At 46.6% G+C, this 24,585-nt stretch overlaps 1 protein-coding gene across 3 annotated transcripts; it reads left to right on the top strand.

Annotated features, from left to right (window-relative positions):
- Nucleotides 1–1,857: 1,857 nt before the first annotated feature.
- Nucleotides 1,858–24,260, top strand: LOC135557801 (MAX gene-associated protein-like). 3 transcript variants are annotated; one of them, XM_064991427.1, is made up of 24 exons: nucleotides 1,858–2,023; nucleotides 3,436–4,697; nucleotides 4,852–5,593; nucleotides 5,764–5,842; nucleotides 6,061–6,195; nucleotides 6,364–6,480; nucleotides 7,680–8,256; nucleotides 8,502–8,727; nucleotides 8,816–9,044; nucleotides 9,166–9,356; nucleotides 9,565–9,726; nucleotides 11,795–11,834; nucleotides 11,955–12,196; nucleotides 12,404–12,631; nucleotides 12,883–13,174; nucleotides 13,376–13,699; nucleotides 13,785–14,698; nucleotides 14,827–14,921; nucleotides 15,021–15,060; nucleotides 19,148–19,324; nucleotides 19,532–19,643; nucleotides 19,795–19,938; nucleotides 20,586–20,738; nucleotides 20,979–24,260. In XM_064991427.1, the coding sequence occupies exons 1-24, from the start codon at nucleotides 1,958–1,960 to the stop codon at nucleotides 22,559–22,561; spliced, it is 8,130 nt and encodes a 2,709-aa protein (XP_064847499.1). In that variant the 5' UTR covers nucleotides 1,858–1,957; the 3' UTR covers nucleotides 22,562–24,260. The 3 variants fall into 3 exon arrangements, with proteins under 3 accessions (XP_064847499.1, XP_064847500.1, XP_064847501.1); XM_064991428.1 differs by having other exon boundaries at nucleotides 3,336–4,697; XM_064991429.1 differs by lacking the exon at nucleotides 1,858–2,023 and adding an exon at nucleotides 2,038–2,381 and having other exon boundaries at nucleotides 3,336–4,697.
- Nucleotides 24,261–24,585: the final 325 nt, after the last annotated feature.

Here is a 24,585-nt window from a genome sequence, read left to right as displayed (position 1 = left end):
ATGATAATCTAAACCACATCAGTCATATAAGATCTATTGTCAGACAGGGAATTTTAATTAACAAAAAAAACCTATGTCGGCTTCAGACTCGTTTTAACTCAAAATAACTGCTCAAATCCTGTTGAAATAATCAGTGATTAATCATCAATAGTAGTGATGATTATTGATTGATAATCATGAACGATGGATTTCAATTGAAATTGAATTAGTTCAATGCCGAATTAGAATAGACTAGCCGAGTCTACTTGTATTTCCTAAATGCGTCTTGATGCTGTTATTGTTGTTGTGAGATTTATGCCAACACAAGTCGCCACTATTATAAGACCACTCATTCGTTTTTGCTTCTCATGATTACTCATTCACGATATAATTTAGATGCAAATATTATTTTGATATTTCGTAGATCTGAAATGTCGTTTTTGTCTTTTAAAACATTCATCAAACGTGCGGGTGAGGCCTGTATGTGAGTCTAACTCCTGACTGGGTAGAAGCAGCGAGACAACGGCACATCATTAGGGAAGTGTTTAAGCATGCTTATACCGACACTCGAAATGTTATAAACGATTGACTATTCGAAGCATTCACAAAATAGCCCGAAAAGTGTTTGCCGGCTTTTTATTTTAAGATGACAGAATGTAGATGTTTGAGGCAGGATTTTGTCTCTAATTCATTTTAGTGTTCTAACCTAGAAAGAAAATTGTTGCGGCCCTCACAGCCTGTCGAAGGCGGCAATAGGTTGCAATACTCTGCTGGCCATGGAGTCCTGTATCTGGGCTCCTTGTCCTTCACTCTCCCCCCGAGGTGGGCTGAGGAGTCAGGAGTCACGTTGCTGATGTTATTCCAGTGCGAAAAAATGACAACAATGGCGCATATAAGAGCATAGGAAATTTGGCCATTTATAGGATAGAAGTTACAAATTGAACACAAAATATGAACCATTGTCACTCACGATGAAATAACATTAACAAAATGTCCTATATGGTACTGATATAAAAAATACGGGGCATAAAACCATGCAGACTAACGCGTTTACATAGGGCTACAATTGTGGCTAACAGTTTGGGTGGTTTAAGTTGTAACAATTTGCGCTGTGAGCTTTTATATTTCGCAGCAGTAACCATGGACATGATTTGATAGACTGGATGGTCAATATTGACTTTTAATAACTAGGCTATTTTACAAATCGCATCATTTCTATCACACTTGCCTAGCCTACTACTGTAACATTGTATTTGGCTACATTTGGAACTTTCTGACATTGCAGTTTGGCTGCAACAATGTAACAACTTAAACACTTTGACATGGGAAAATAATAGCATTTGCTGTCTATTGGCTCCTGTCCCATATGGTAAATATGTTTATATGTATTATTCAGTGTATTGATGGAATAGTCTATGGTTTTTGGTTATAACCACAGCCTATAGGCCTACCAAGTTGTGGGTAGACTATAGCGTACTACTGTTAGTGAAAATATAACTTGTAACTCAGCTGTTGACAGACATACCATCATCAGACAGACAGATCAAGACAGAGATCATGAGTCAGACAGGCAGACCAAATCTCAGGCAGACGTCCAACCATCAGAAAGACAGGCAGATAAACGCACATTCACACACAGATAGGCTACAGCAGGAATACAGGCTAAAATTGCAATTTCCCCCAATGGAGGTGTTCAAAACAGAGCTGATAGGCTAAACGTTTTTTCCGCGTTATCAGCTGTACTAAAGATTGAATCGTATTTTATGCTTTTTTTGTGGCGGCTGCACGGAAGAAATAACTGCCCGCTAAACCTCTGGAGGGAGCCTGCGCAACACACACCGACCGAACCTGAGTGTGTGTGCCGCCATGGTGACTTACGTCACACCCCGAGCACGGATGTGTGTGTGTGTCTCCGTGGAGTGAGAATGTGTAGATAGATGTTCGAAAGGAGTGAGAGATAGCCTGGAAGTGGACGGACATGCATAAGATTCGAAGAGAGTCACAACAGACAGTTCGCTATCCGATTCCTGCACGATTCACAAAGGTAGAGTCAATTTGTGTATTTGTTATTTATTGCACAGACTTTTCGCCGGAGTTGTTCGAGGCCACGAATTAGTCTCGAGGTGGCAGAGATCCCCGGGATGGACTCCCGCTTTTCCTCGCGCTGGCGTGGGAAATCACGCGCCATTGAGGGTTGATGTTGTGCATGCGCCTTGGTAGCCTGTGTGCATGGTCGATGCTAGGCTACATTGCGTGGCTTCGGCGGCCTCCATTTGCGAATTTATGTGCACGCTCGAAGATTATTTCGAGGCCTTTTGTTTCGACGTCGGCACGCAACAGTTGGAGTTTGCTCTGTTATTATTGCTCTCCAAAAAGCGCGACACGCCATACGGTGGTGGAAGGTAGGCGTCAGTGAATGTCCAACTTTTTAACTTGCTGGCTAAATATCTGGAGGCCTACAACAAGGCTTGGGGAGGAGAGGACGAGGGGTGTTGTCAAGCAACTTTTATACTCGACACTGGCATGTGTTTTTGAAGAAATACACGATTTAAAGCTCATGGAAAAATAATACTGGTTTGATAGTTGAGATGGAAATATAATTTGGAATAACCATATTTAACAAATAATAACGGTAACACCTCCAATAAGCACTTCTATAAGCTACATGAAAGGAAGTCGTGGTATTTGTATTGTTTCTGAACTTAAATTGACAAGGACATTCCAGTTAATGTCATAATTGCATTTTAACCTGCACAGGAAAATATTGTTGTAACGTTAGCCTAAACGTTTAGCTAGCCTAATTTAACCTAATCAATTTAGATGAGGTTTTGTAATATAGGCCTAGCATCTATGTAACTTAAGCTAGTAACTAGGCTAATCAATTTAGTTCCATAGGACCCAACTCAAGATTGTGTTATCCATCTGACCTAAAGCCTTATGGCAACTTACCAATGAAGAGAGCCTAGTGAGCTGACCAACCTCATCTGCTACACTTGAATGACACATTACATGAATACAATGCCATTGTTCAAGAAAATTCCCAAAACAACTACGAGCTGATAAACATAAAATTGATGTAACCTGTGGTCTCCGATAAAGTCCAAGCTTTAGGGATCTGCCTACTGCTTTTGGGTGACACTAAACTTCACATGAAAGGTCACACATCTAAAAACAATGTATTTTTGATAAATTAAAATCTTATTTAATCTCCATGTTTTTCTTACAATTTTCACAATGTATATATTATGCTGTAATAAGTCATATAGACATGTCCTTACATGTTGTTAGTTGGTTCACTATCTGGCCATTCACATGAGACATTTTTCTAACATAACATAATTTTTTCATTATTCCAGGATGTCAACTGAAAATAACCATAGTTCAACTTGAGGTGCTTTTTTTTTTTTTAAGTGAAGAAGAATAGTATATAACGTTTACTCTGTCCCATCTATGGAGGATCCTACTGTAATGGAGGAGAGGGTAGAGGACTCGACCATTACTACCTCTATCACCACATCAATCCCATTTGACAGCGTCACCATGGAGCCAGGCCTGGCCAACGAGGATGTGGTGGAGGACCAAGCTGTAGCCATGACAGACAAGGATGCAAGCTTAACCATCATAGCCATGGCTTCATCCACTGACACCATAACAAACACTGAAGTCAACCTAGCTATGGCATCATCCACACACAGTGAAGTGAACTTAGCAATAGCTTTATCCACTGATGTCATTACAAACAAAGAAGCGAGTGGAACCATAGCCGTACCCATGGATTGTGGGATAAACTCTGATGCTAAGCCAGCTAACACACCCATAGTATCAGCATCTTTATCACCAGCTGCCACTGTGACAAACACTGGTGCCAACCCAGCCCTCCCCTCACCATTTTCATCATCTACTGCCAGTGGCCCAGCCCCCGGAGGCCTGCATCCCGAGGAGGAAGGCCTCTCAGCGATAAGCTCATGTGGTAGTGTGGGGGTCACTCTGGAGAACAGCAATGTCTGGAGGGAGTTCCACTGCTGTGGAACCGAGATGATCCTCACCAAACAGGGCCGGCGCATGTTTCCCTACTGCCGCTACCGCCTGACGGGTTTGGAACCAACACGTCGTTACTGCTTGGTCCTGTCAATCACCCCCGTCGACACGTACCGCCATCGCTGGAACCTGAAGGAGTGGGAACCCAGTGGTCCTGGAGAACCACACACCCAGGCCTCATGCCGACTCTTTCCCCACCAGGACTCATCAGCCCTGGGGAAGGTCTGGATGGCCAGCCTGGTCTCCTTCTATAAACTCAAACTGACTAACCACTGCCTGGACCAGGAGGGACATGTGTTGCTGCACTCCATGCACCGCTACAGGCCCAGTTTACACGTGATCCCCGTTGCAGATGGAGATGACCTTGGCTTTGACCCTAAGCTGCTTGACCTCCAGCTCCTCGGCCCGGAGGTCATGACCTTCACGTTCCCGCAGACCGAGTTCTATGCAGTGACGTCGTACCAGAACACAAGGATCACCCAGCTGAAGATAGATTATAACCCCTTTGCTAAGGGCTTCCGGGAGGACAGCGGCAGCCCGCGCCTCGCAAAGCCCAGGTCGGAGCACCCTCAGACGGGGAAGGGAGATATCCGCTCCCCTGGTCGTAGCACTGCTAGGTCCAATAGTGGTGAGGGGACTGAGCATATTGTTACTGTAAACGATGTTGTGGCTGATATCAGGTGAGTGAAGCTTTCTGTTATCGTGTTGTACTATAATTCTAGTGTTTTCCTTACAATTTACTGAATGTTAGTGTTTTACTGTTGCTATTCAGTTTTCCATTTGTTGATACACCGCTAATATTTTTTTTCACCTGCACCCCTCATTGTCTTGTAGCATGAAGAAACGTTCTCTCCCTACAACTCACCCTGTGGGGGAAGTCTCAGCGAAGTTGAGGAAAGTAGCTCCTGGTACAGCAGATTCAGATGCCAATCAGACTGATGTGTCTGCCAGTGAAGAGGGGATGGATCTGGACTACAGTGACCATGTCTTCCACAGGCAGTACCTCCGAGCCCAGCTAGCCCTGCCCTCAGGAGCCTCCAGGCCAGAGAACAGCCCGGGGGCTGGGGGGGAGAGACTGGGTGCTGGGATGGACCACTCCAGACAGACCAGCCTGACTGCTAACCCTCAGAATACTACACAGTCTACTGTGTTACACACAAACAGATGTTCAAAGCCTTTAAAACGTTCCACTGTAGAACCAATGGACTCTGAGGTTCCGCCTTCACAGAAGGCTCCGCTAGAGCCAACCATGGCCGCACCCATTTCGCTTACAGAAACTCAGGAGGACAAGGTTGCGAGCTTAACCCCTAAAACATCCAAACCTCAAAAGATTGCACCCAAGCCTTCTCCTACCCCCTCACCTCTGACCCCCACTGCGTCCCCCTTTGCCGTTCCTAAGCCATGGAAGAAGGGGCGTAAACCGGGGGGCAATCGGTGGGGCAGTGTCGGAAAAGTCTCTAAGGGTACCAAGGCGGCGACAGCAGCTGTCACTGCAACTAGCAGCCCGATACCTGTTGCTATGCAACCGGAACTGGATGACGTGGAGGGTCTACTTTTTGTGTCCTTCACTTCCAAGGTAAAACACGACACTTGTGTGCGGTCAGAATTATGGGAAATAGGAATTTCAGACATCCGGAAATGTTCATTTAGATACCCCAGAGTCGGAAATATAGGAGGGAAACTTTGTTTAACTTTGCTGAAGGTGCAGACAGTATTGACACGGTTATCTCTTCCTCTGTGTCACAGGAAGCTCTTGGTGTCCATGTGGAGGACATGCCATCCAATAACACATCACCAGTCACTCAGGAACAGCCAGAGAAAACTGGTAAGTGAGAGCGAAGAAGTTATATTCTACTGGGGCTTGTCAATTACAGTGTACTTGGCAACAAGACCTGCTGGAGACACAAAATAGAACATCAACACCCACTACTGTTTTCACTGATTGACATTCACAATACCACATTCATTTCTGAAAGTCTCCAATAATGATGACACTGGTCTATTCTATTATTTTCTAACCAAAGTGTGTGTGTGTGTGTGCAGTACTGGAGAGTGTTGAGGAGAAGATTGCAGTACTGGAGAGTGTTGAGGAGAAGATTGCAGGTCTGCAGACTATCTTACTGCAAGACCTGAACACACTCAAACACAGACAGGTCATCCACCCTGTCCTACAGGAGGGTGAGTGGACAACACACTCACGCATGCACTCTCTGTATTTCTCTCTCTTCCTCCCTCTCCATCTCTCACCACACAAACCTACCAGTCTCTGCCCTAAGAGAGTTAGATATTTCACAGTAATGTTTACCATTGATAACCCTAACGTCTGTGTTATTCCCTTACCTATAGTTGGGCTGAAGTTGAGCTCCCTGGACCAAGCCCTGGCCATCGATCTACAGTATCTGGGGGTGCGTCTACCTCTGTCTCCGCCTGTGTTCACTGGGCTGGGCAGCGCTACCTCCACTGGTGAGTTACACTTAAGTGATGGGTAATTTACTAGCCATGTAGGCCACATACAGTGGCAATAAGACCAGCAAAACAGCAGTGAGATTACTGGTTGTTTCTAAAAATGGTTGAAACTCATATCTCAAAGCTCTCCAGTGATCATTATATGGGACACCAACACAATACGTATTATTTATTTTCACTGTTTTATTATTGGTTTTTGAGTAGAGCCATAGGTAGAGGCCATAGGGATGTTGTCGTGGCGGCCGTAGGGACGTTGTCGTGGCGGCCGTAGGCACGTTGTCGTGGCGGCCGTAGGCACGTTGTCGTGGCGGCCGTAGGCACGTTGTCGTGGCGGCCGTAGGCACGTTGTCGTGGCGGCCGTAGGCACGTTGTCGTGGCGGCCGTAGGCACGTTGTCGTGGCGGCCGTAGGCACGTTGTCGTGGCGGCCGTAGGCACGTTGTCGTGGCGGCCGTAGGGACGTTGTCGTGGCGGCCGTAGGGACGTTGTCGTGGCGGCCGTAGGGACGTTGTCGTGGCGGCCGTAGGGACGTTGTCGTGGCGGCCGTAGGCACGTTGTCGTGGCGGCCGTAGGGACGTTGTCGTGGCGGCCGTAGGGACGTTGTCGTGGCGGCCGTAGGGACGTTGTCGTGGCGGCCGTAGGGACGTTGTCGTGGCGGCCGTAGGGACGTTGTCGTGGTTGCCAACAAGGGGACGTATTAATAGACATGTTGTTATTTCCTGATTGAGAAATGTGACTGCCTAGTAGTAAATTAATTACACTTGAAAGATGATAGCGCTTTTTCAATTGCATGGCTCAGCTAGTTTAATACATCAGAGTCACTGAGCACTTCATACCCAGTTTACTGTCATCATCCTCATTGAACCCCCTCATCAGTCAGGCAGATAATAAGGCAAGGCAATTATGGGATTTACACCAACTTAAACACTCAGAATTAGCCCTAGTAATGTGACTCCCACCACTGTGGTAGAATGGGGGAGTGGTAATGGGCGAGGTTATTATTTGGTCTGATGATAACCCACAAGCCCCAATCCTGTCAGTATTTGCAAATCGGAAGGGACTGGATAAGTGCAATATAATGATGGCTCTACTTAGTCTCCAAACAACAGAGAGGTAGAGGCTAGGTGAAGGGTCTAGAGGTTGATTTGGAATTGGGCCCGTATCTCTTCTCAAACGGCCTTGTCTCTTTGCTGTGCAGATGGAAGCAGGTCCTTTGTCTCAAGGACGGGGAAGACCAGTGACCTGACCAAGATCAAGGGCTGGAGGGACAAGTTCATCAGGACCAAAGAGACCTCTAAGAACCACAACCCCAACCGCTCGGCCTTCTGCAGCGAAATGCTCGACCAATACCTGGAGAGCGAGGCCCAGCGAATCAGCGACCGCGCTGCTGCCTTCTCCCACAACCCCCTGGGCTCAGTGGCCTATCAGCTGCCTGTGACCAGCACCAGCTATGTTCGGACCCTCGACAGTGTTCTGAAGACACGTGCCCCCCCGCCCCCCGCCTTCTGTAGACCCTGCCCCCTCTCTCGGAAACCCCTCCTCTACGCAGCTCTAAAGAAACCCCCTCCACCCATCAACAACCACAGGACCCCTCCTAAAGCAGCCAAACCCAAACCCACACCAGCACAGGGCAAACAGCACCATATAACACCAGCCCAGGGCAAAGCCAGATCTGCCTCTGTGCTACGGCCCATCCAGGTCACCAACAGTAACAAAACTACTGCTGCTAAAGCTACAGCTAGTTTTAAAGTCACCAGCCCTCCTACTGCACAGCGGTAAGGAAATGCTTCTAAAGACATGCTATACCCATGCCAAAGCATATAGTTTACACATCTATATTTGTTGTTGTACCAAAGCAATATGAAATGGGTCTGAAATGCCAGTAATGTCAATTGTTTTCATAGTTTGGATGATATGTAGATATTTGGGATTGAGCCTGTCAAGCCTACAACACGTTTCCTTTTTTTACCCTAAAATGGACAATAAAGCCTTTCATTAAACATTTTACTCGTACCTCCAGGTCTCCTCCAGGCCAGGGGGCCGTGAGGAGGGACTCCAGCCCAGGGAGAGGCCTCTCCAGCGGGTTGACTGGCCTCTCTAAGAACCAACTCAGACTGGTCGGTCTCTCTAAGATCCAGCTGAGAATGATGGAGATGGAAGATGCCACCTTCTACCAAGGACACGATAGAACACACATCACTACTGAGAGGGTGGAGAGAGCCCTGATGGCACTGCTCACTGCGCAGGTAGGACTTAGATTTATAGACACACACACACATAATGCGCACACACATTTTCTGATGGTCTATCTCTTCTCTGTTGTCTGCCCTCCAGGGTCTCCCTAAGAGCCGTGCCCCCCAGGCCAGTCCAGTGGACAGTCCAGAGTGTGGTTCTGAGTTCTGCAGGCTGGGGTGTGTGTGTTCTAGCTTGGCCCGGGTGTCCAGGGGTCCGCTCCACTGTTACAGGCCTGACTGTATGCTGGGCTGCTCCTGCTTTAAACGCAGGATCACCAAACAGACCACAGCAGCAGAGAACGGCCAGCACCAGACACTGCCTGTTTACAGTAAGTTCATACCCAGGGTGCATTTGGGTACTTTTGAGAGTTGTATTATGTTCTATATTGACCAAATGAATGACACATCAACTTGAACAAGCTAATGAACGTGTCTTCTCTCCCTGCCCAGCTGTGTCTAACGTGGAGCATGAGGTTCAGCCCAATCGAGGCGTCTGTGTCTCAACCCTGTGGGACTGCACCTCAGGGGTGGACCCCGAACCCCTCTTCAGCCCGAAACCTGCCCCAAACATACCCATCAAGCCTCTAACCAGGATCTACAACCCTGGTCCAAAGCGCTACGTACCTCGTCTCACCCCCGAGGTAAATTCCTCTGTCATAGTATACTGTGGGCCCTGGTAGTGCACTATGCAGGGAATGGGGGAACATTTGAGACACATCCTATGTTGTCAAACTACCACCCCAAATTACTCAACTGTAGTGATATGATGGAAACCTCTATTTGACAAAAATTGTATATGAAAAAGTTATGAGGGATTGTGTGTGTGTGTGTGTGTGTGTGTGTGTGCAGCTGCGAGAGGAGGACAAGGACCCAGTCTACAAGTACTTTGAGAGCATGATGACGTGCGCCCGTGTCAGAGAGTTTAACAGTAAACCGCCGCCCCAGGTGCTGCCGCCACAGGTCCACCTCTTTAAGGACAATAATAGTTCCATCATCCCCAGCAGCAGAAAGGTGAGGCACAGGACACACACACTAAATATTTATTGTCGGAGTAGATGCATTAAGGAGTGCGATCGAATGGTCAATCTTCAAGCCATTCCTAGTCAGTCATCGAACATTTCTGTAGAAAAAGCCAATGATAAAGCATTGTGCTCCTATAATTTGTTTTCCTGTCTTGCGCTGTTGGCCGTAGGTGGACTTGATTCAGAAGCCCTGCGAGCTGGGTAGGCAAAGTGTTCTCATTGTGAACCATTTTAATTTGTCTGAAGGAACAAACTCCGCCTACCCGGCGGACCAGGAGCACTGTGACTAATTCAAGTGTGCCTACTGTGCTGGCCAATCATATAGCTCAAATCATCATGCCTACAGCTTCCATGACCCCACACCGAAGTTTGGTACTAGCCTACGTGAGATTTCAGAACTTTTAAAACCATGACCAGAGAGAGATTGTCAAAGAATACAGCAAACAGCTGCTGTTTTTTTGTGAGCTCATGTTTTTATTCAGCTCTGTCAACACTGTTTTAATTGAACACTATTATAAAACATAAAACACGCTTCTCCCTACTTCTACTCGCGCTGCAGCCAAGTGTATCGATAGGACTGCGCTTCTTATTATTAGCAGCTCGTCGTGTCTATTTAAATGTTGAGGAATATTTCACTTTCTCTTGTCATAGCAACAACATGAATTTGTGTATGAGACAGATGCCGTGAGACTCGATCATCAGGTGGAAGACGGTATCCCCTCTGTCTGGTCAGTCTCACTGGAGGAAAGAGGAGAGCAGGGACCGTGAGAGGTGGACCCTCTGTCTGGTCAGTCTCACTGGAGGAAAGAGGAGAGCAGGGACCGTGAGAGGTGGACCCTCTGTCTGGTCAGTCTCACTGGAGGAAAGAGGAGAGCAGGGACCGTGAGAGGTGGACCCTCTGTCTGGTCAGTCTCACTGGAGGAAAGAGGAGAGCAGGGACCGTGAGAGGTGGACCCTCTGTCTGGTCAGTCTCACTGGAGGAAAGAGGAGAGCAGGGACCGTGAGAGGTGGACCCTCTGTCTGGTCAGTCTCACTGGAGGAAAGAGGAGAGCAGGGACTGTGAGAGGTGGACCCTCTGTCTGGTCAGTCTCACTGGAGGAAAGAGGAGAGCAGGGACCGTGAGAGGTGGACCCTCTGTCTGGTCAGTCTCACTGGAGGAAAGAGGAGAGCAGGGACCGTGAGAGGTGGACCCTCTGTCTGGTCAGTCTCACTGGAGGAAAGAGGAGAGCAGGGACTGTGAGAGGTGGACCCTCTGTCTGGTCACTGGAGGAAAGAGGAGAGCAGGGACTGTGAGAGGTGGACCCTCTGTCTGGTCAGTCTCACTGGAGGAAAGAGGAGAGCAGGGACCGTGAGAGGTGGACCCTCTGTCTGGTCAGTCTCACTGGAGGAAAGAGGAGAGCAGGGACCGTGAGAGGTGGACCCTCTGTCTGGTCAGTCTCACTGGAGGAAAGAGGAGAGCAGGGACCGTGAGAGGTGGACCCTCTGTCTGGTCAGTCTCACTGGAGGAAAGAGGAGAGCAGGGACCGTGAGAGGTGGACCCTCTGCTGCTCTCTCTCTACCACTGATACTGACCATCAGATGCAGGTACCATCAGTCCAGTAAAATAAAAAAAAGCTTATTATTTGCTCCGCTCTGCCTCACCAACCGATCTATTTTGTTATCAAAGCTTGCGTTTTGAAATATAATATGTTTGAGAAGAGCAGTATTGTCAGGCCAGGCATAAAGCTGATATGCTGTGATAATGTATTAGACCTACTGCACAAACCTCATTCCTACCTCAGTGTTTTATTAGGTTAATGTTGCACAGGCTTACATTTTTTAAAGTCGTGTATAAAATCAATTCTGAGCGGAAGATCTCGGCTTGCTTTTTGACTGCGAAAATGTGTGACTCAGAAAAGGTTGGTGATCACTGATTTAGGAAGTTAATCTAGCCACTAGGGGCAGACAAACATTTTTCAATGGCTATGGAACAGGAGTAACCAAGCTAGTCTATCTTGGTGATGTAAGACTGAGTCCCTCTCAGTTAATATCATTTATAAATGTTCTTGTCTTTGCAGAAAATTATCGCTGCCATCCTCTCACCTCCAAATAAACCAGGTAAGATGGAACACAGAATCACTGCTCACCACAGTTCTTAAGAGGCTGTTCAAGATGTTATGATTTAATCTGTTTACCCCTAAACCCTTAACCTGTGACATCTGAACTTTCCCCCTGTAGTAGTACGAGTGAAAAGTCCCTCCAACCAGGCCAAGAAGCCTAAAGTTCCTGAGCCCACTAGGCAGCTGGAGATCCAGTCAGAGTGTAACTGGGACCAGCACCGGAAACTGGTCCTGGGGGTTCTGTGCCGACGCATGACCCAGAACCGTCTGTCCGAACCCTTCAACATTGGCCCCTACCACGTCCGCCTCCTCTCAAACACACACAAACGCAAGGCTGAGAGCACCATCATCATATTCAAGGTAGAGGGGATAATGACCATTTAGAATGAAGCAATAAACATGCCATTTCCGTTCCTGTCTTAAAGAAGCAGTTATTTGGACCAACTCATGCTGTCAAACATAATGTTCAGAATTGCTCCATGTTTCAGATTTAAAATGCATAACTTGATCAGTGACAAATGAATGCTCATGAGTGTGATTTATTATCATCCACTTCCTTACTTCAAGGTCTGCATCAGTAAGGCTGAAGACGGTGACACCGATGATAGTGATGAATCTGATAGTGAAGTCACAGACAACAGTAGTGATGAAGACGAGGAGGAAGAGGGCATCCCTAAGCCTGAGGAGCCGGAGATGCAGGTTGGAGTGACTCCCTTCCTGACAGGAGTAGTGCCAGCAGGCAGACTGAAAGCCAGGAAGAAACAACCAACCTGCCCTGCTGTAGGACTAATCCAGGTGGGTTTATTAGGTTCACTTTACCTCCATTTTGGACATTTTTGAAAATCCATTTTTGAAAAGAGACCTAGCCATAAAGTGTAGTTTGTGATGTTTTTTTTTTTTTATATTGAGGAGCTCCGAGTTACTTCTAATTTAACAATTATACCTACATTTTGCGAAAAGCTCTATCCTCCACAGGGAACCTGTTCTTTATGTTAATCTGTTCTGCCTATATCTCCTTTCTATTGTTTCTTTTTCTTCCTCCCCAGGTGAACGGTAAATCCTACTCCCAGGCCAGATTGCTGCTGGGGCAGATGGGAGCTCTGCACCCGGCCAATCGGCTAGCTGCGTTCGTCACCGGCAGGTTGCGCTCTGTAGCCAAGGCCCCTCAGAAGGCCCCTCAAAAGCCTCTAAACTGCTTCCCCAGGGTGAAGAAAACATCTGTGGGTGCTGGGCACTTGAAGACCGCAGTCACTGCTGTTGCTCCTCAAGGCAGTAGTAGCGTTACAGCTATGGCTAAGAAAGGAGCTTTGGCCCAGAAAGTATTCCAGACACCAGCAGGTAAGATCCTTTCACTGCTCCTCAATAGAGGCTTGAAGTAGAAGTTATCAACTTAACCTTTACATTTTGTTGTACTGTATTAGTTATGATGTAATTAGACAGTTAAGTAACCGAAGCCTGATGGTTCAAGGATGGCGATAGTTCTGTATTCTCTCAGAAAAGGCCTCTCTTTCTTACACTGTCACTGCGGTCTGTTTCCAGGGAAGAACAGGCCTCCTCCGTACAGACCACCATGGTCCCTAGGTGTCACCAAATCTAAAGGCAAAACCTCCAGTCAAAGCACCACAAACCCTAAAGACCCAGTCGGCTCTCCCCTGCTCCTGGTACCCATGGCCCCTCCTCCTGCCCCAGGCACCTCCCAAGGCTCGCCCCCTGTATCGCCCCCTGCTGGAAAGATGCTACTACAGACAGTCTCCTCCTCCCAGGGCTGTAAAATGTATCGTCAGCCCAATGGACAGTTGATCAAGCTGGTACCTCTGAATCGTATGCGTCACATAAAGGCCAAGAATCAAGACAAGCTCACTCGTGAGTTCATGTACTGATGAATGTACACATGCACATGCACAACCACATCCTCAACACCCTCTAATGTCTTGTGTTGTCCCAACAGGTTTTGCTACCAAGCTGTCCACTCCCAAGACATTCCCACCTCCCCCCCCTCTCACCTCCATCCAGCCCCCTCGCAGCCCCCCTCCCCACGCTCCCCTCATCAAATTCATCATGGGCCAGTTGGGTGCCATCACCCCATCCCAGACCTCTTCCTCTTCCTCCCCCTTGTCTCTCACTGTCTCCTCCTCCCTGAAGACCCCCAGCTTCCTGGGCCAAACTGGGACCTACTCCTTCAGGATCTGTCCTCCGACTGCAGGGGACCAGGGCTCTAAGGGTCCAGGCCAGGGTACCGTGGGAGGCCCAGCTGGAGTGTCCCTGCCTGGGGGCTTCACCCTCATCCAGCTCCCTAAGCCTGGAGGTACTGGAGGAGGTGCTCCCAGGCTACCTGAACTAATCAGAACCACAGCTGTGGGTTCTGCTGGACCTGGAGAGGTAAAGGCACAGAAGAACCCAAGAGGAACCTCTTCTTCCTCTCCCTTGCCTCTGGCATTGACACCAGTTAAAACCGAAGACCACTCCTACACCCCAGGGTTAAATACGGATACATCTGACTCCAGATCAGCTCTAGCCCAGAAAAAGCAGAGTTTGACTCAGTCAAAGGACCTTAAATCTGACCGTAGATCAGCCAAAGCCAACACCTCTTGTCCCGTGGAGCCCAATGAGCTGACCTGTGATGAGAAGATGCTGTCGGACGAGAGTGATGCAGAGAGAGGGGAGGTGGGGGAGGGCTCGGGACTATGGAGCCCAGAATCATGGAAGAAAGACACTGAGTTCAGTCGGTTTACCACTCTAAGAATGCATGAGAACGGACATCCTGATTTTAAGGTTGAGGACTCCGATTCGGACAGCTCCTCGGACGACTCCTCGGACGACTCCTCGGACGACTCGGATTCCGGCAGTGGTGAATATGCCAACGTAAGCGAGCTTTTGATGGTTTGATTTGAGTAATTTTTGTAATCTGTGTGTAAACGTTCACTGCAGTTGCACATGGTTGGGTTGTGGTGTAGTGTTTTGTAAAGCCAGATTGTTGTCTCTCACCCCAGGAGGATGAGGAGGAAGCAGTGGACATCGAGACGGTGGAGGAGAGGAGACAGGGAATCACCATCGCTCAGATGAGGGCCGCTGTCAAACAAACACAGTAAGACTGGAGTGTGTGTGTAGGCTATTTAGCTATATGATTTTGTATGACTTTCTCAAGGAAGCTGGGGTTAATAAAATTAATATTTTGTCCTAACAGAAAAACTAGTCAGGATGGGGAAACAGCACCAAAAGAAAAGGTAAGACTTCTCCCATCTGTCCATTATAACTGCAGAGCAACATCTTGTTTTGTAGTGTTCTTAGGCCTTCTTACAGAGCTGTCTAGTTAAGGTCTTAGCTCTCATGTATTGCAAAAAACATTGTTTAAAGGGCAATGAAAGCACTAGGCTTTAGAACACCAGCTAACTGGAATTGTAAATTGGCATTGTTGCATAACTGGCAGAATTTTCCTAAAATGGCTGAATCCCAAAACTGTCTGAAAGACCATGAACACTGCGTGCGTTAATGAGCAAAATTGACTGGTTTCCAACCATAAATCACAGCGACGGTGGCTGAATGTCTGGGCGGAAGTTGGTTGGAGTTGTCAACAAAGCAGCATGACAGAAAATATGATGGCAAGTTTTCAAACTACTGATAGTTTCTTTAAGATATGTATAATGCGATCTGTGCATTTTTCAAATCAAATTTTATTGGTCACATACACATGGTTAGCAGATGTTAATGCGAGTGTAGTGAAATGCTTGTGCTTCTAGTTCCGACCATGCAGTAATATCTAACAAGTAATCTAACAAGTGGCATTGTTTAAAGTGAATAGTGATGCATTTATTACATCAATTTCCAATATTAAAGTGGCTGGAGTTGAGTCAGTGTGTTGGCAGCAGCCACTCAATGTTAGTGATGGCTGTTTAACAGTCTGATGGCCTTGAGATAGAAGCTGTTTTTCAGTCTCGGTCCCCACTTTGATGCACCTGTACTGACCTTGCCTTCTGGATGATAGTGGGGTGAACAGGCAGTGGCTCGGGTGGTTGTTGTCCTTGATGATCTTTATGGCCTTCCTGTGACATCGGGTGGTGTAGGTGTCCCGGATGGCAGGTAGTTTTCCCCCGGTGATGCGTTGTGCAGACCTCACTACCCTCTGGAGAGCCTTACGGTTGTGGGCGGAGCAGTTGCCGTTTAACAGCATAAATACACCTGTTTCACTTTTGCATGTCAAAAAACAAATGACCAGTGCTGCAGAAGAATGTCAAAGGTTTTACTGAGTTAAAGTCCATATAAGGAAATCAGTCAATTGAAATACACTGCTCAAAAAAATAAAGGGAACACTTAAACAACACAATGTAACTCCAAGTCAATCACACTTCTGTGAAATCAAACTGTCCACTTAGGAAGCAACATTGATTGACAATGAATTTCACATGCTGTTGTGCAAATGGAATAGACAACAGGTGGAAATTATAGGCAATTAGCAAGACACCCCCAATAAAGGAGTGGTTCTGCAGGTGGTGACCACAGACCACTTCTCAGTTCCTATGCTTCCTGGCTGATGTTTTGGTCACTTTTGAATGCTGGCGATGCTTTCACTCTAGTGGTAGCATGAGACGGAGTCTACAACCCACACAAGTGGCTCAGGTAGTGCAGCTCATCCAGGATGGCACATCAATGCGAGCTGTGGCAAGAAGGTTTGCTGTGTCTGTCAGAGTAGTGTCCAGAGCATGGATGCGCTACCAGGTGACAGGCCAGTACATCAGGAGACATGGAGGAGGCCGTAGGAGGAAAACAACCCAGCAGCAGGACCGCTACCTCCGCCTTTGTGCAAGGAGGAGTGGGAGGAGCACTGTCAGAGCCATGCAAAATGACCTCCAGCAGGCCACAAATGTGCATGTGAAACAGACTCCATGAGGGTGGTATGAGGGCCCGACGTCCACAGGTGGAGGTTGTGCTTACAGCCCAATACCGTGCAGGACGTTTGGCATTTGCCAGAGAACACCAAGATTGGCAAATTCGCCACTGGCGCCCTGTGCTCTTCACAGATGAAAGCAGGTTCACACTGAGCACATGTGACAGACATGACAGTCTGGAGACGCCGTGAAGAACATTCTGCTGCCTGCAACATCCTCCAGCATGACCGGTTTGGCGGTGAGTCAGTCATGGTGTGGGGTGGCATTTCTTTGGGGGGCCGCACAGCCCTCCATGTGCTCGCCAGAGGTAGCCTGACTGCCATTAGGTACCGAGATGAGATCCTCAGACCCCTTGTGAGACCATATGCTGGTGCGGTTGGCCCTGGGTTCCTCCTAATGCAAGACAATGCTAGACCTCATGTGGCTGGAGTGTGTCAGCAGTTCCTGCAAGAGGAAGGCATTGATGCTATGGACTGGCCCACCCGTTCCCCAGACCTGAATCCAATTGAGCACATCTGGGACATCATGTCTCGCTCCATCCAACGTCACGTTGCACCACAGACTGTCCAGGAGTTGGAGGATGCTTTAGTCCAGGTCTGGGAGGAGATCCCTCAGGAGACCATCCACCATCTCATCAGGAGCATGCCCAGGCGTTGTAGGGAGGTCATACAGGCACGTGGAGGCCACACACACCACTGAGCCTCATATTGACTTGTTTTAAGGACATTACATCAAAGTTGGATCAGCCTGTAGTGTGGTTTTCCACTTTAATTTTAAGTGTGACTCCAAATCCAGACCTCCATGGGTTGATAAATGTCATTTCCATTGATAATTTTTGTGTGATTTTGTTGTCAGCACATTCAACTATGTAAAGAAAAAAGTATTTAATAAGAATATTTCATTCATTCAGATCTAGGATGTGTTATTTTAGTGTTTCCTTTAATTTTTTGAGCAGTGTATATTCATTAGGCCCTTATCTATGGATTTCACATGAACGGGAATACAGATATGCATCTGTTGGTCACAGAACTTTTTTGTTAAAGTAGGGGCGTGGATCAGAAAACCAGTCAGTATCTGGTGTGACCATTTGCCTCATGCAGCGTAACACATCTCCTTCACATAGAGTTGATCAGGCTGTTGATTGTGGCCTGTGGAATGCTGTCCCACTCCTCTTCAATGGCTGTGCGAAGTTGCTGGATATTGGCGGGAACTGGAATAACCTGTCGGTCCAGAGCATCCCAAACATGCTCAATGGGTGATATGTCTGAGTATGCAGGCTATGGAAGAACTGGGGACATTCTCAGCTTCCTGTAATTCTGTAAAGATGTAGACATGGGACCATGCATTATCATGCTGAAACATGATGTCTACAGGTGATGGTGGTGGATGAATGGCACGACAATGGGCTTCAGGATCTCATCACAGTATCTCTGTGCATTCAAATTGCCATCGATAAAATGCAGATGTGTTCGTTGTCCGTAGCTTATGCCTGCCCATACCATAACCCCACCACCACCATGGGGCACTCTGTTCACAACGTTGACACCAGCAAACGGCTCGCCCACACGACACCATACACGCTTTCAGCCTGGTATTGTTGAGAAAGGGATGGATCCGTGTAGAACACACTTCTCCAGCGTGCCAGTGGCGTGTCAGTTACAGTGCCAAACTACAGGTCAAGACCCTGGTGAGCATCTCTGAGACAGTCTCTGAAAGTTTGTGCAGAAATTCTTCATTTGTGCAAACCCAGTTTCATCAGCTGTCCGGGTGGCTGGTCTCAGACAATCCCACAGGTGACAAAGCCGAATGTGGAGGTCCTGGACTGGCGTGGTTACAAATTGTCAATATGATAATTTTATTTTGTACAGGTACATCAAAACGACAAGACAAGATAGAAGCTAAATCAACTAGCTTGCTACCTTGCTTCATTTTAGCTGACTGTCTACTTGGCTTTTTGCACACATACTCATTCACTGGGGAAAAAATACTCTAAAATGTACAAATTATCACATAGTTTCTTACCTTAATATTATAGTCCTGATCTCAATGACAAATCTGTCAAAAGTTATGAGAAACCTTTCAGATCCAGTGGGGCGAGTCGTCTCCTGGTGGCAACATTCACTTTCAGTCCCATGCCAAAACTCACAATTTGCTCCAATGACGCATTGGCATCAGTCGCTACTATGGCAATTCAAGATGGCACTACCCATAACTCTAATAAATGTTGTTCAATATCAAAATCCTAAAAATAGAGGTGTATATGTTAAATGCACATGTTTAGTATTAGTGGATGGAATAAATCTCTTTTCTTAGTTTTACTTCCTAAAGTCTTTCCATTCCCCTTTAAGAGGTCTAAGAATACCTTGGAATACCCAATAGAATGCTCAATAACTCTCAACCCTTAACCTTTGACTCCTGTTCCTTGTAGCATCAGAGGGATATGAGAGAGGAGGAGGGGTCTGGTGAGGGAGGGGGTCGTAAGAACCGCACCCTGACAGAGAGGCTGCGTCGCGGCGAGCACCAGAAGCTCTTCACCAGACTCAAACAGGTGCTGTTCATGGAAGAACTGGACCCCAAGGTCTCCAAGCTACACCTCCTCTCACAGGTATGGGACAGTATGTTATGTGGCTGTGTAACCGGCTATTTGTTATGGTTAATTTTGTGCTGTACTGTGGTAGACACAAGAACTATACATTATTTTCATATCGTTTTAATGAATAAAGTCAACTTTTTCATGGTCACATTTTTTGGTATAGATGGTTAAAAATACAGGTGTATATAAAAGGGATTTTAACATGTATTATTTCATCAGGCTCTGAAGGAGATTCGTACCCTGTCGGTGGACTCTGAGTCTCTGGAGGAGAAGAAGAGGATGCTGACTGAGATCCAGACTGTCTATGTCAAGGAGATCGCATACATGTCTGGTGCGTCTGACTAGCTACTTATCACTTATTTAATCCCTTTCTTACTTAAACATTACTTACTTAACATGGACTTACTTGAGATACTTTTATTATGTGATTGCAAGAAGCATATTAATGTGAACTCTGGTGTGTTTTTTAATTTGTATTGTAGGAAAGCCAGAGGAGCTGATCAAGGCCAAGCTGAAGGAGATCTGGGAGAAGAAACGGACTCTAGCTGCCCAGAGGAGAGCAACTGTTCCCCCTACCTCTAGCCCCACCTCCTCTACTTCCACCCCTAGTCCCAACACCATGACGGGTAATTATAACCTGCTTCTTATGTCTGACAACAGGAGGTATAGCACTAAGCTGGATCAATGAATTAGCCAGCTCACTTAAATAAACATTCAGATACCGCTTTGGATTTGTGACACCTTTTAATAATGATCCTTTTACTGCAGTGGGCTAAATCAGGGTCACACAGAGTGCTTCTTGGTAGTCTTAAACAAATCTACTTTGAAACTAAAGTATACACATCACACACATGGTTATGGTCTTAAAACAAGGAAGACACCTTCAGAGGTTTCATCCCAATATTACACTTTCTATACATCACAGAATACAAAATATAACAAAACTGGTTGACATAGAAACACCAGATTTTCTGCACGTTTTTTTAAATAATGTTGATTAATAATGTTCCACCCATGAGGCCACTAGAGGGCAATTTGGTCATTTGACTGCAAGAAAGGCTACGAGGTATGGCCATGCCAGCCCCCCTAGATAGCTAGTGTCTGCATGCTTTTGTACCATCCCTACACCTATGCATCTGATTCACCTTTTTCTGTGTCCCAGTGTCCCAAGGGAGTATGGACACTAAGCAGGATCAATGGGTTAGCCAGCTAACTTTGATAAACCATTTAAATACAGCTTTTATTTATAAATATATTTATCTGTATATCCCAGTGTCCCAGGTGTCTCAAGCTAGCTCTCCGGGTCAGGCAGGAGCAGCTAGTGGCTCTGTGAAACCAGTGGCTGCTGTTTTACGCACCAAGAGTGGCAAGATCATACTTCCTGCTTCCATGCTTCCCCCTTCCATGTTTCGTGCTTCCAAACCAGGTGAGTTCATACAGGAACAGGACACCCATATTTGGTCTCACACTCTTGTTTAATTGGTTATGCAAGTTCTATATCTCGATATGAAATATCAACGATGATGATTTGGAAGAGCGTAATAACTCTTGAGGTCCACTATATGGGTAAAATGTGCCAAGGGTTATGATCGTTAGACTGGCATTCTGACTAGAATATGTTGTTGTGAGTCTCATTCTAATGGTTGAGTATTTCCTTTATCCACAGCAGGAAGATCGGTCTACACAGTGAAAGTAATGAAGAGACCAACAGTCACCTCCCTCTTAACCCCCACCTCCTCAGCAGCCAAGGAGGTTGTGGAGAAGGAGAGAGCTGCCTCTGGCCCTGAGAAGGACCAGGAGAGAGTGTCTGGGGAGGCTGAGCAGCCCTCCGACAGCCCAGCAGCAGAGAGGCCAGAACTAGTTAAGGAGGAACCACAGTCCCCTGTCTGTAATGGATCCATGGAAGAAGAGACTTCCACAGAGAAGGATAACGGCTTAACTCCCAAAAAGAAGAAGTCACTAATCAATAAAAACTCAATCAAGAGGCTTTCTGGTATGAAGTGTCCCCTTGTGGAGATTGCTCCCCTAAACAGTGCCATCTGGAGGCCGTTGGAGGAACCACAGATGGGGGGTGAGAGTGATGCTGGAGGCTGGGGCCTGTCTCTGACCAAGGGAGAGGCAGCCATACTGGTGAAGGCGCTCTCTGAACACCAGGGCATAGTAGTGGGGCGGAAGGGCAAGGATAGCCCGGTACAACACAATGGAAAGAAGAGCTCTGTGACACTAAAGGGCAAGGATAGCTCAGAACTACAAAAAGAACAGGATAGCACTGTGTCACAGAAAGAAACGGATAGCTTGGTCCCACAAAAAGGAGAGGATAGCTCAGTCACACTAAAGGAAAAGGCAGAGGTTGGCTTGGTGACATCAAAGGAAAATGATTGTTTGTTGACACAAAAGGGAGAGGGAGGCTCGACAGACAGCTCAGAGGCTCAACTACTGAAGAGAAAACGTGGAAGGCCTCGCTTGGACATAAAAACACCACAAACTGACATCAAAACACCACCAACTGGAGATATCACTACTAACCCTGCGCCGCGGGGTCGGCCCCGTAAAGTATCACGGATTGGGGTGAATATCCCTGTGGTAACGACCGGTGGCAACGACCAGGCCAACGTGACACAAACCGCAGGTAGTGCTTGTAACCCTACCTTAGTCACAAGAATACCCCCAGGTCGAGACACTAATACCGGGGGTGGTGAAATCCAACTAACACCAAGGGAACGTAGCCTAAGCCCTACAAGGCGGGGTAGAAGGCCTAAAGTATCACAGGTTGGGGTTACTACTAGCCCTGTGGTGACGACTGGGCCTGGGGGTAGCCCAGCCAGGGTGACTCAGGCTGGGGGTAGTACCCCTACCCCAGTGACTCAGGCTGGGGGTAGGCCTGTGAAGAGTGCTGCCGGTAGCCCTGCAACTTGGGGTAGGGCACCAAAGGTGCGGAGAGCTGGAGATAGTTCTAGTCCGGCCAAGGTGACTAGGGATGCGGTTACTAGCCCTGTAACTCGGGCTGGGTTAAACCCAGCGAGATGGACTCGTGCTGGGGGGGGTATCCCTGTGGTGAAGACTGAGGGCAGCCCAACCAAACCTCCACGAGGAGGGGCTGAGGTTGCTAGCCCTGTAGCGACGACTAAAGGAAGCCCAGGTAAAACGCCACAGGCTGTGGGTCGGCCTGGAACACGACATGTGACCCGCGCTGTATCGGTGAAGGGCCTTGTCAGTGGGAAGAGGACAACAAGGTCTGATAAGGCCTAGTGAAACTGAGACTAAGGCTGCATTTCCACACTGTTTCCATTGGTGCATCTCAATACTGTAGTAGTCTAAAATGGCGTCCACAACTTGTTTTCTCTCCTTCCACTCCGATGATGCTGCATTTCAGCCTAGCTCTAACCAGAGGATCAAGAGAATCGTACTCCTGACAGACGTGCCATTAACTGTCATTTAAAGCTAGAATCCTTAGTTGCTGCATCCATTGATTCTTGAAGAATATAACTTTATAATTAAATGCCTCATGAGCTTAGTTCAACTGTCGTACCTCATCAGAACCCAAAATATAAGCTTGTTTTACTCCAATGTTTGTAAACAAAGTAAATGTAAACAAACACTGTATAGCCTCAACATGGTTAACATTTTTTATGTCTTGGATGGTTAGTCATTGCATCCATAGTTTTTTCTATGAATTTGAGTGGTTACATTTCTCCAGGCCTGTCCCTCAGCTGTTTTTTTGTGTTGTTTTGTTTTTTACAAAAACAGAGGCGGGGAATCGCTTTGTTATTGTTTCAATTAAGGATTCAAGCTTTAATTTGTGGAAAGAGGTCCTGAAATCCTATTGAGACCACCGCATGTGCCTGTTCACAAATCCAAAGGACCCTGGACAGTTATGCCTGTGTGAGTTGACCCTCTCTTAGCTTTAGCACTCATCTGCCTTCTCTGGAACACAACAAAGTAGACAATAACGTACACCTAAGGGACAGTCCGTTTTCCCAACATCCTAAATCTCTGAGCAAACCATTAAATATACTGCGGGTTTGACTGCCATTTGCGCCGTTGTACAGGTACATAGGGCGTTAGCCCCATATTGGGGTGAATGTGACACGTCATGCATTTTTGATGAAGACTATTATTATGTTCTAGAAAGTTGATTTCTTGTTATTTAATCATCAAACCACTACTTTTTGAAGATTACAGTATAGGGATGGTCTGTATTTTTTTCTCTTCAGTATCACGGTTTGTTCATGACTTCACTTCCTGTGTCTTTATTAATGTAGGGGTGTGTTGTCTTCGATTTAACCTACAAAATAATGGACATGCATGAACATGACAACAAAACAGATCAATTACTTTCTGGCCCAATTAGACATTATCAATAGGCCCTGAAAATCATTAATTTGAGATGTACAGCATTCATGTTTGTTCATGTCAAAAACACTGTAAATGTTCTTTCTATGCCACTGAAAAGACTTTTTGTATTTTAGCTGTGGTTGGTGAGTCCAGTCTTTCAAATACACTCTTGGTTCCCAGGCCTATGAATTTAAAAAAAACTCTGAATCAGCACTTTAAATCTTCTGTAACTTCTACACTGTCACAACCATGTTGAATATTTTGGTTTGCCTTATGGATTGCTTCCCCATCTGTTTTTCAATGATTCCTATGTCTGATTTTTGAGGAACTTATGCATAACATGTATAAAACAAAAAAAAAACACAAAAAAACATTATTTGTAGTTGAGACATTTGTATTTCAACCTCGTGTGTGACTCATCATGACTCAATCTAAGCTTTACTGTAATCTATGAAAATAACCTTTGTAAATGTGTTTTATTTTTTATAAGTCTGTCTTGTTGTATAATGTTCCTCTTTCCTTTTTTGTAAAGAAATGACCGTTTTACTTCAGTCACTCAGATGTGCTGGCAAGATACTGTGGCCTTGAAAATAAATAAACCTGTACATGCGTTTCTTTGCTGTGGCAGTTGTCTTAACCTCCATGAAACTCAACCAATTCACAATGTGATGGTGTAGAATATTATGGAAGAATCATAATTTGATTCAGTCATTGGCAGTGGAAAACTGGAAGGAAAGTCTGCCAAACGAGGAATTGGCTTTGGGGGTGACCAGTGAAATATACCTGCTGGAGCGCGTGCTATGGGTGGGTGCTGCTATGGTGACCATTGATCTGAGATAAGGCAGAGCTTTACCTAGCAAAGACTTATAGATGACCTGGAGCCAGTGGGTTTGGCGACGAATATGAAGCGAGGGCCAGCCAACAGGAGCATACAGGTC

This window comes from Oncorhynchus masou, chromosome 16, assembly GCF_036934945.1.
Source record: "Oncorhynchus masou masou isolate Uvic2021 chromosome 16, UVic_Omas_1.1, whole genome shotgun sequence".
Taxonomy (NCBI): domain Eukaryota; kingdom Metazoa; phylum Chordata; class Actinopteri; order Salmoniformes; family Salmonidae; genus Oncorhynchus; species Oncorhynchus masou.
The sequence above is the reverse complement of the archived record's forward strand: the minus strand, read 5'-3'. Positions and strand labels throughout refer to the sequence as shown.

Excerpts from the sequence above, each read along its gene's own strand:
- LOC135557801 (XM_064991427.1), top strand. The coding sequence starts at position 1,958 with ATGCATAAGATTCGAAGAGAGTCACAACAGACAGTTCGCTATCCGATT. Across the intron at positions 8,257-8,501 it reads AGCCCTCCTACTGCACAGCG|GTCTCCTCCAGGCCAGGGGG; the intron begins GTAAGGAAATGC and ends TCGTACCTCCAG. Across the intron at positions 19,939-20,585 it reads TAGTCCCAACACCATGACGG|TGTCCCAGGTGTCTCAAGCT; the intron begins GTAATTATAACC and ends TGTATATCCCAG.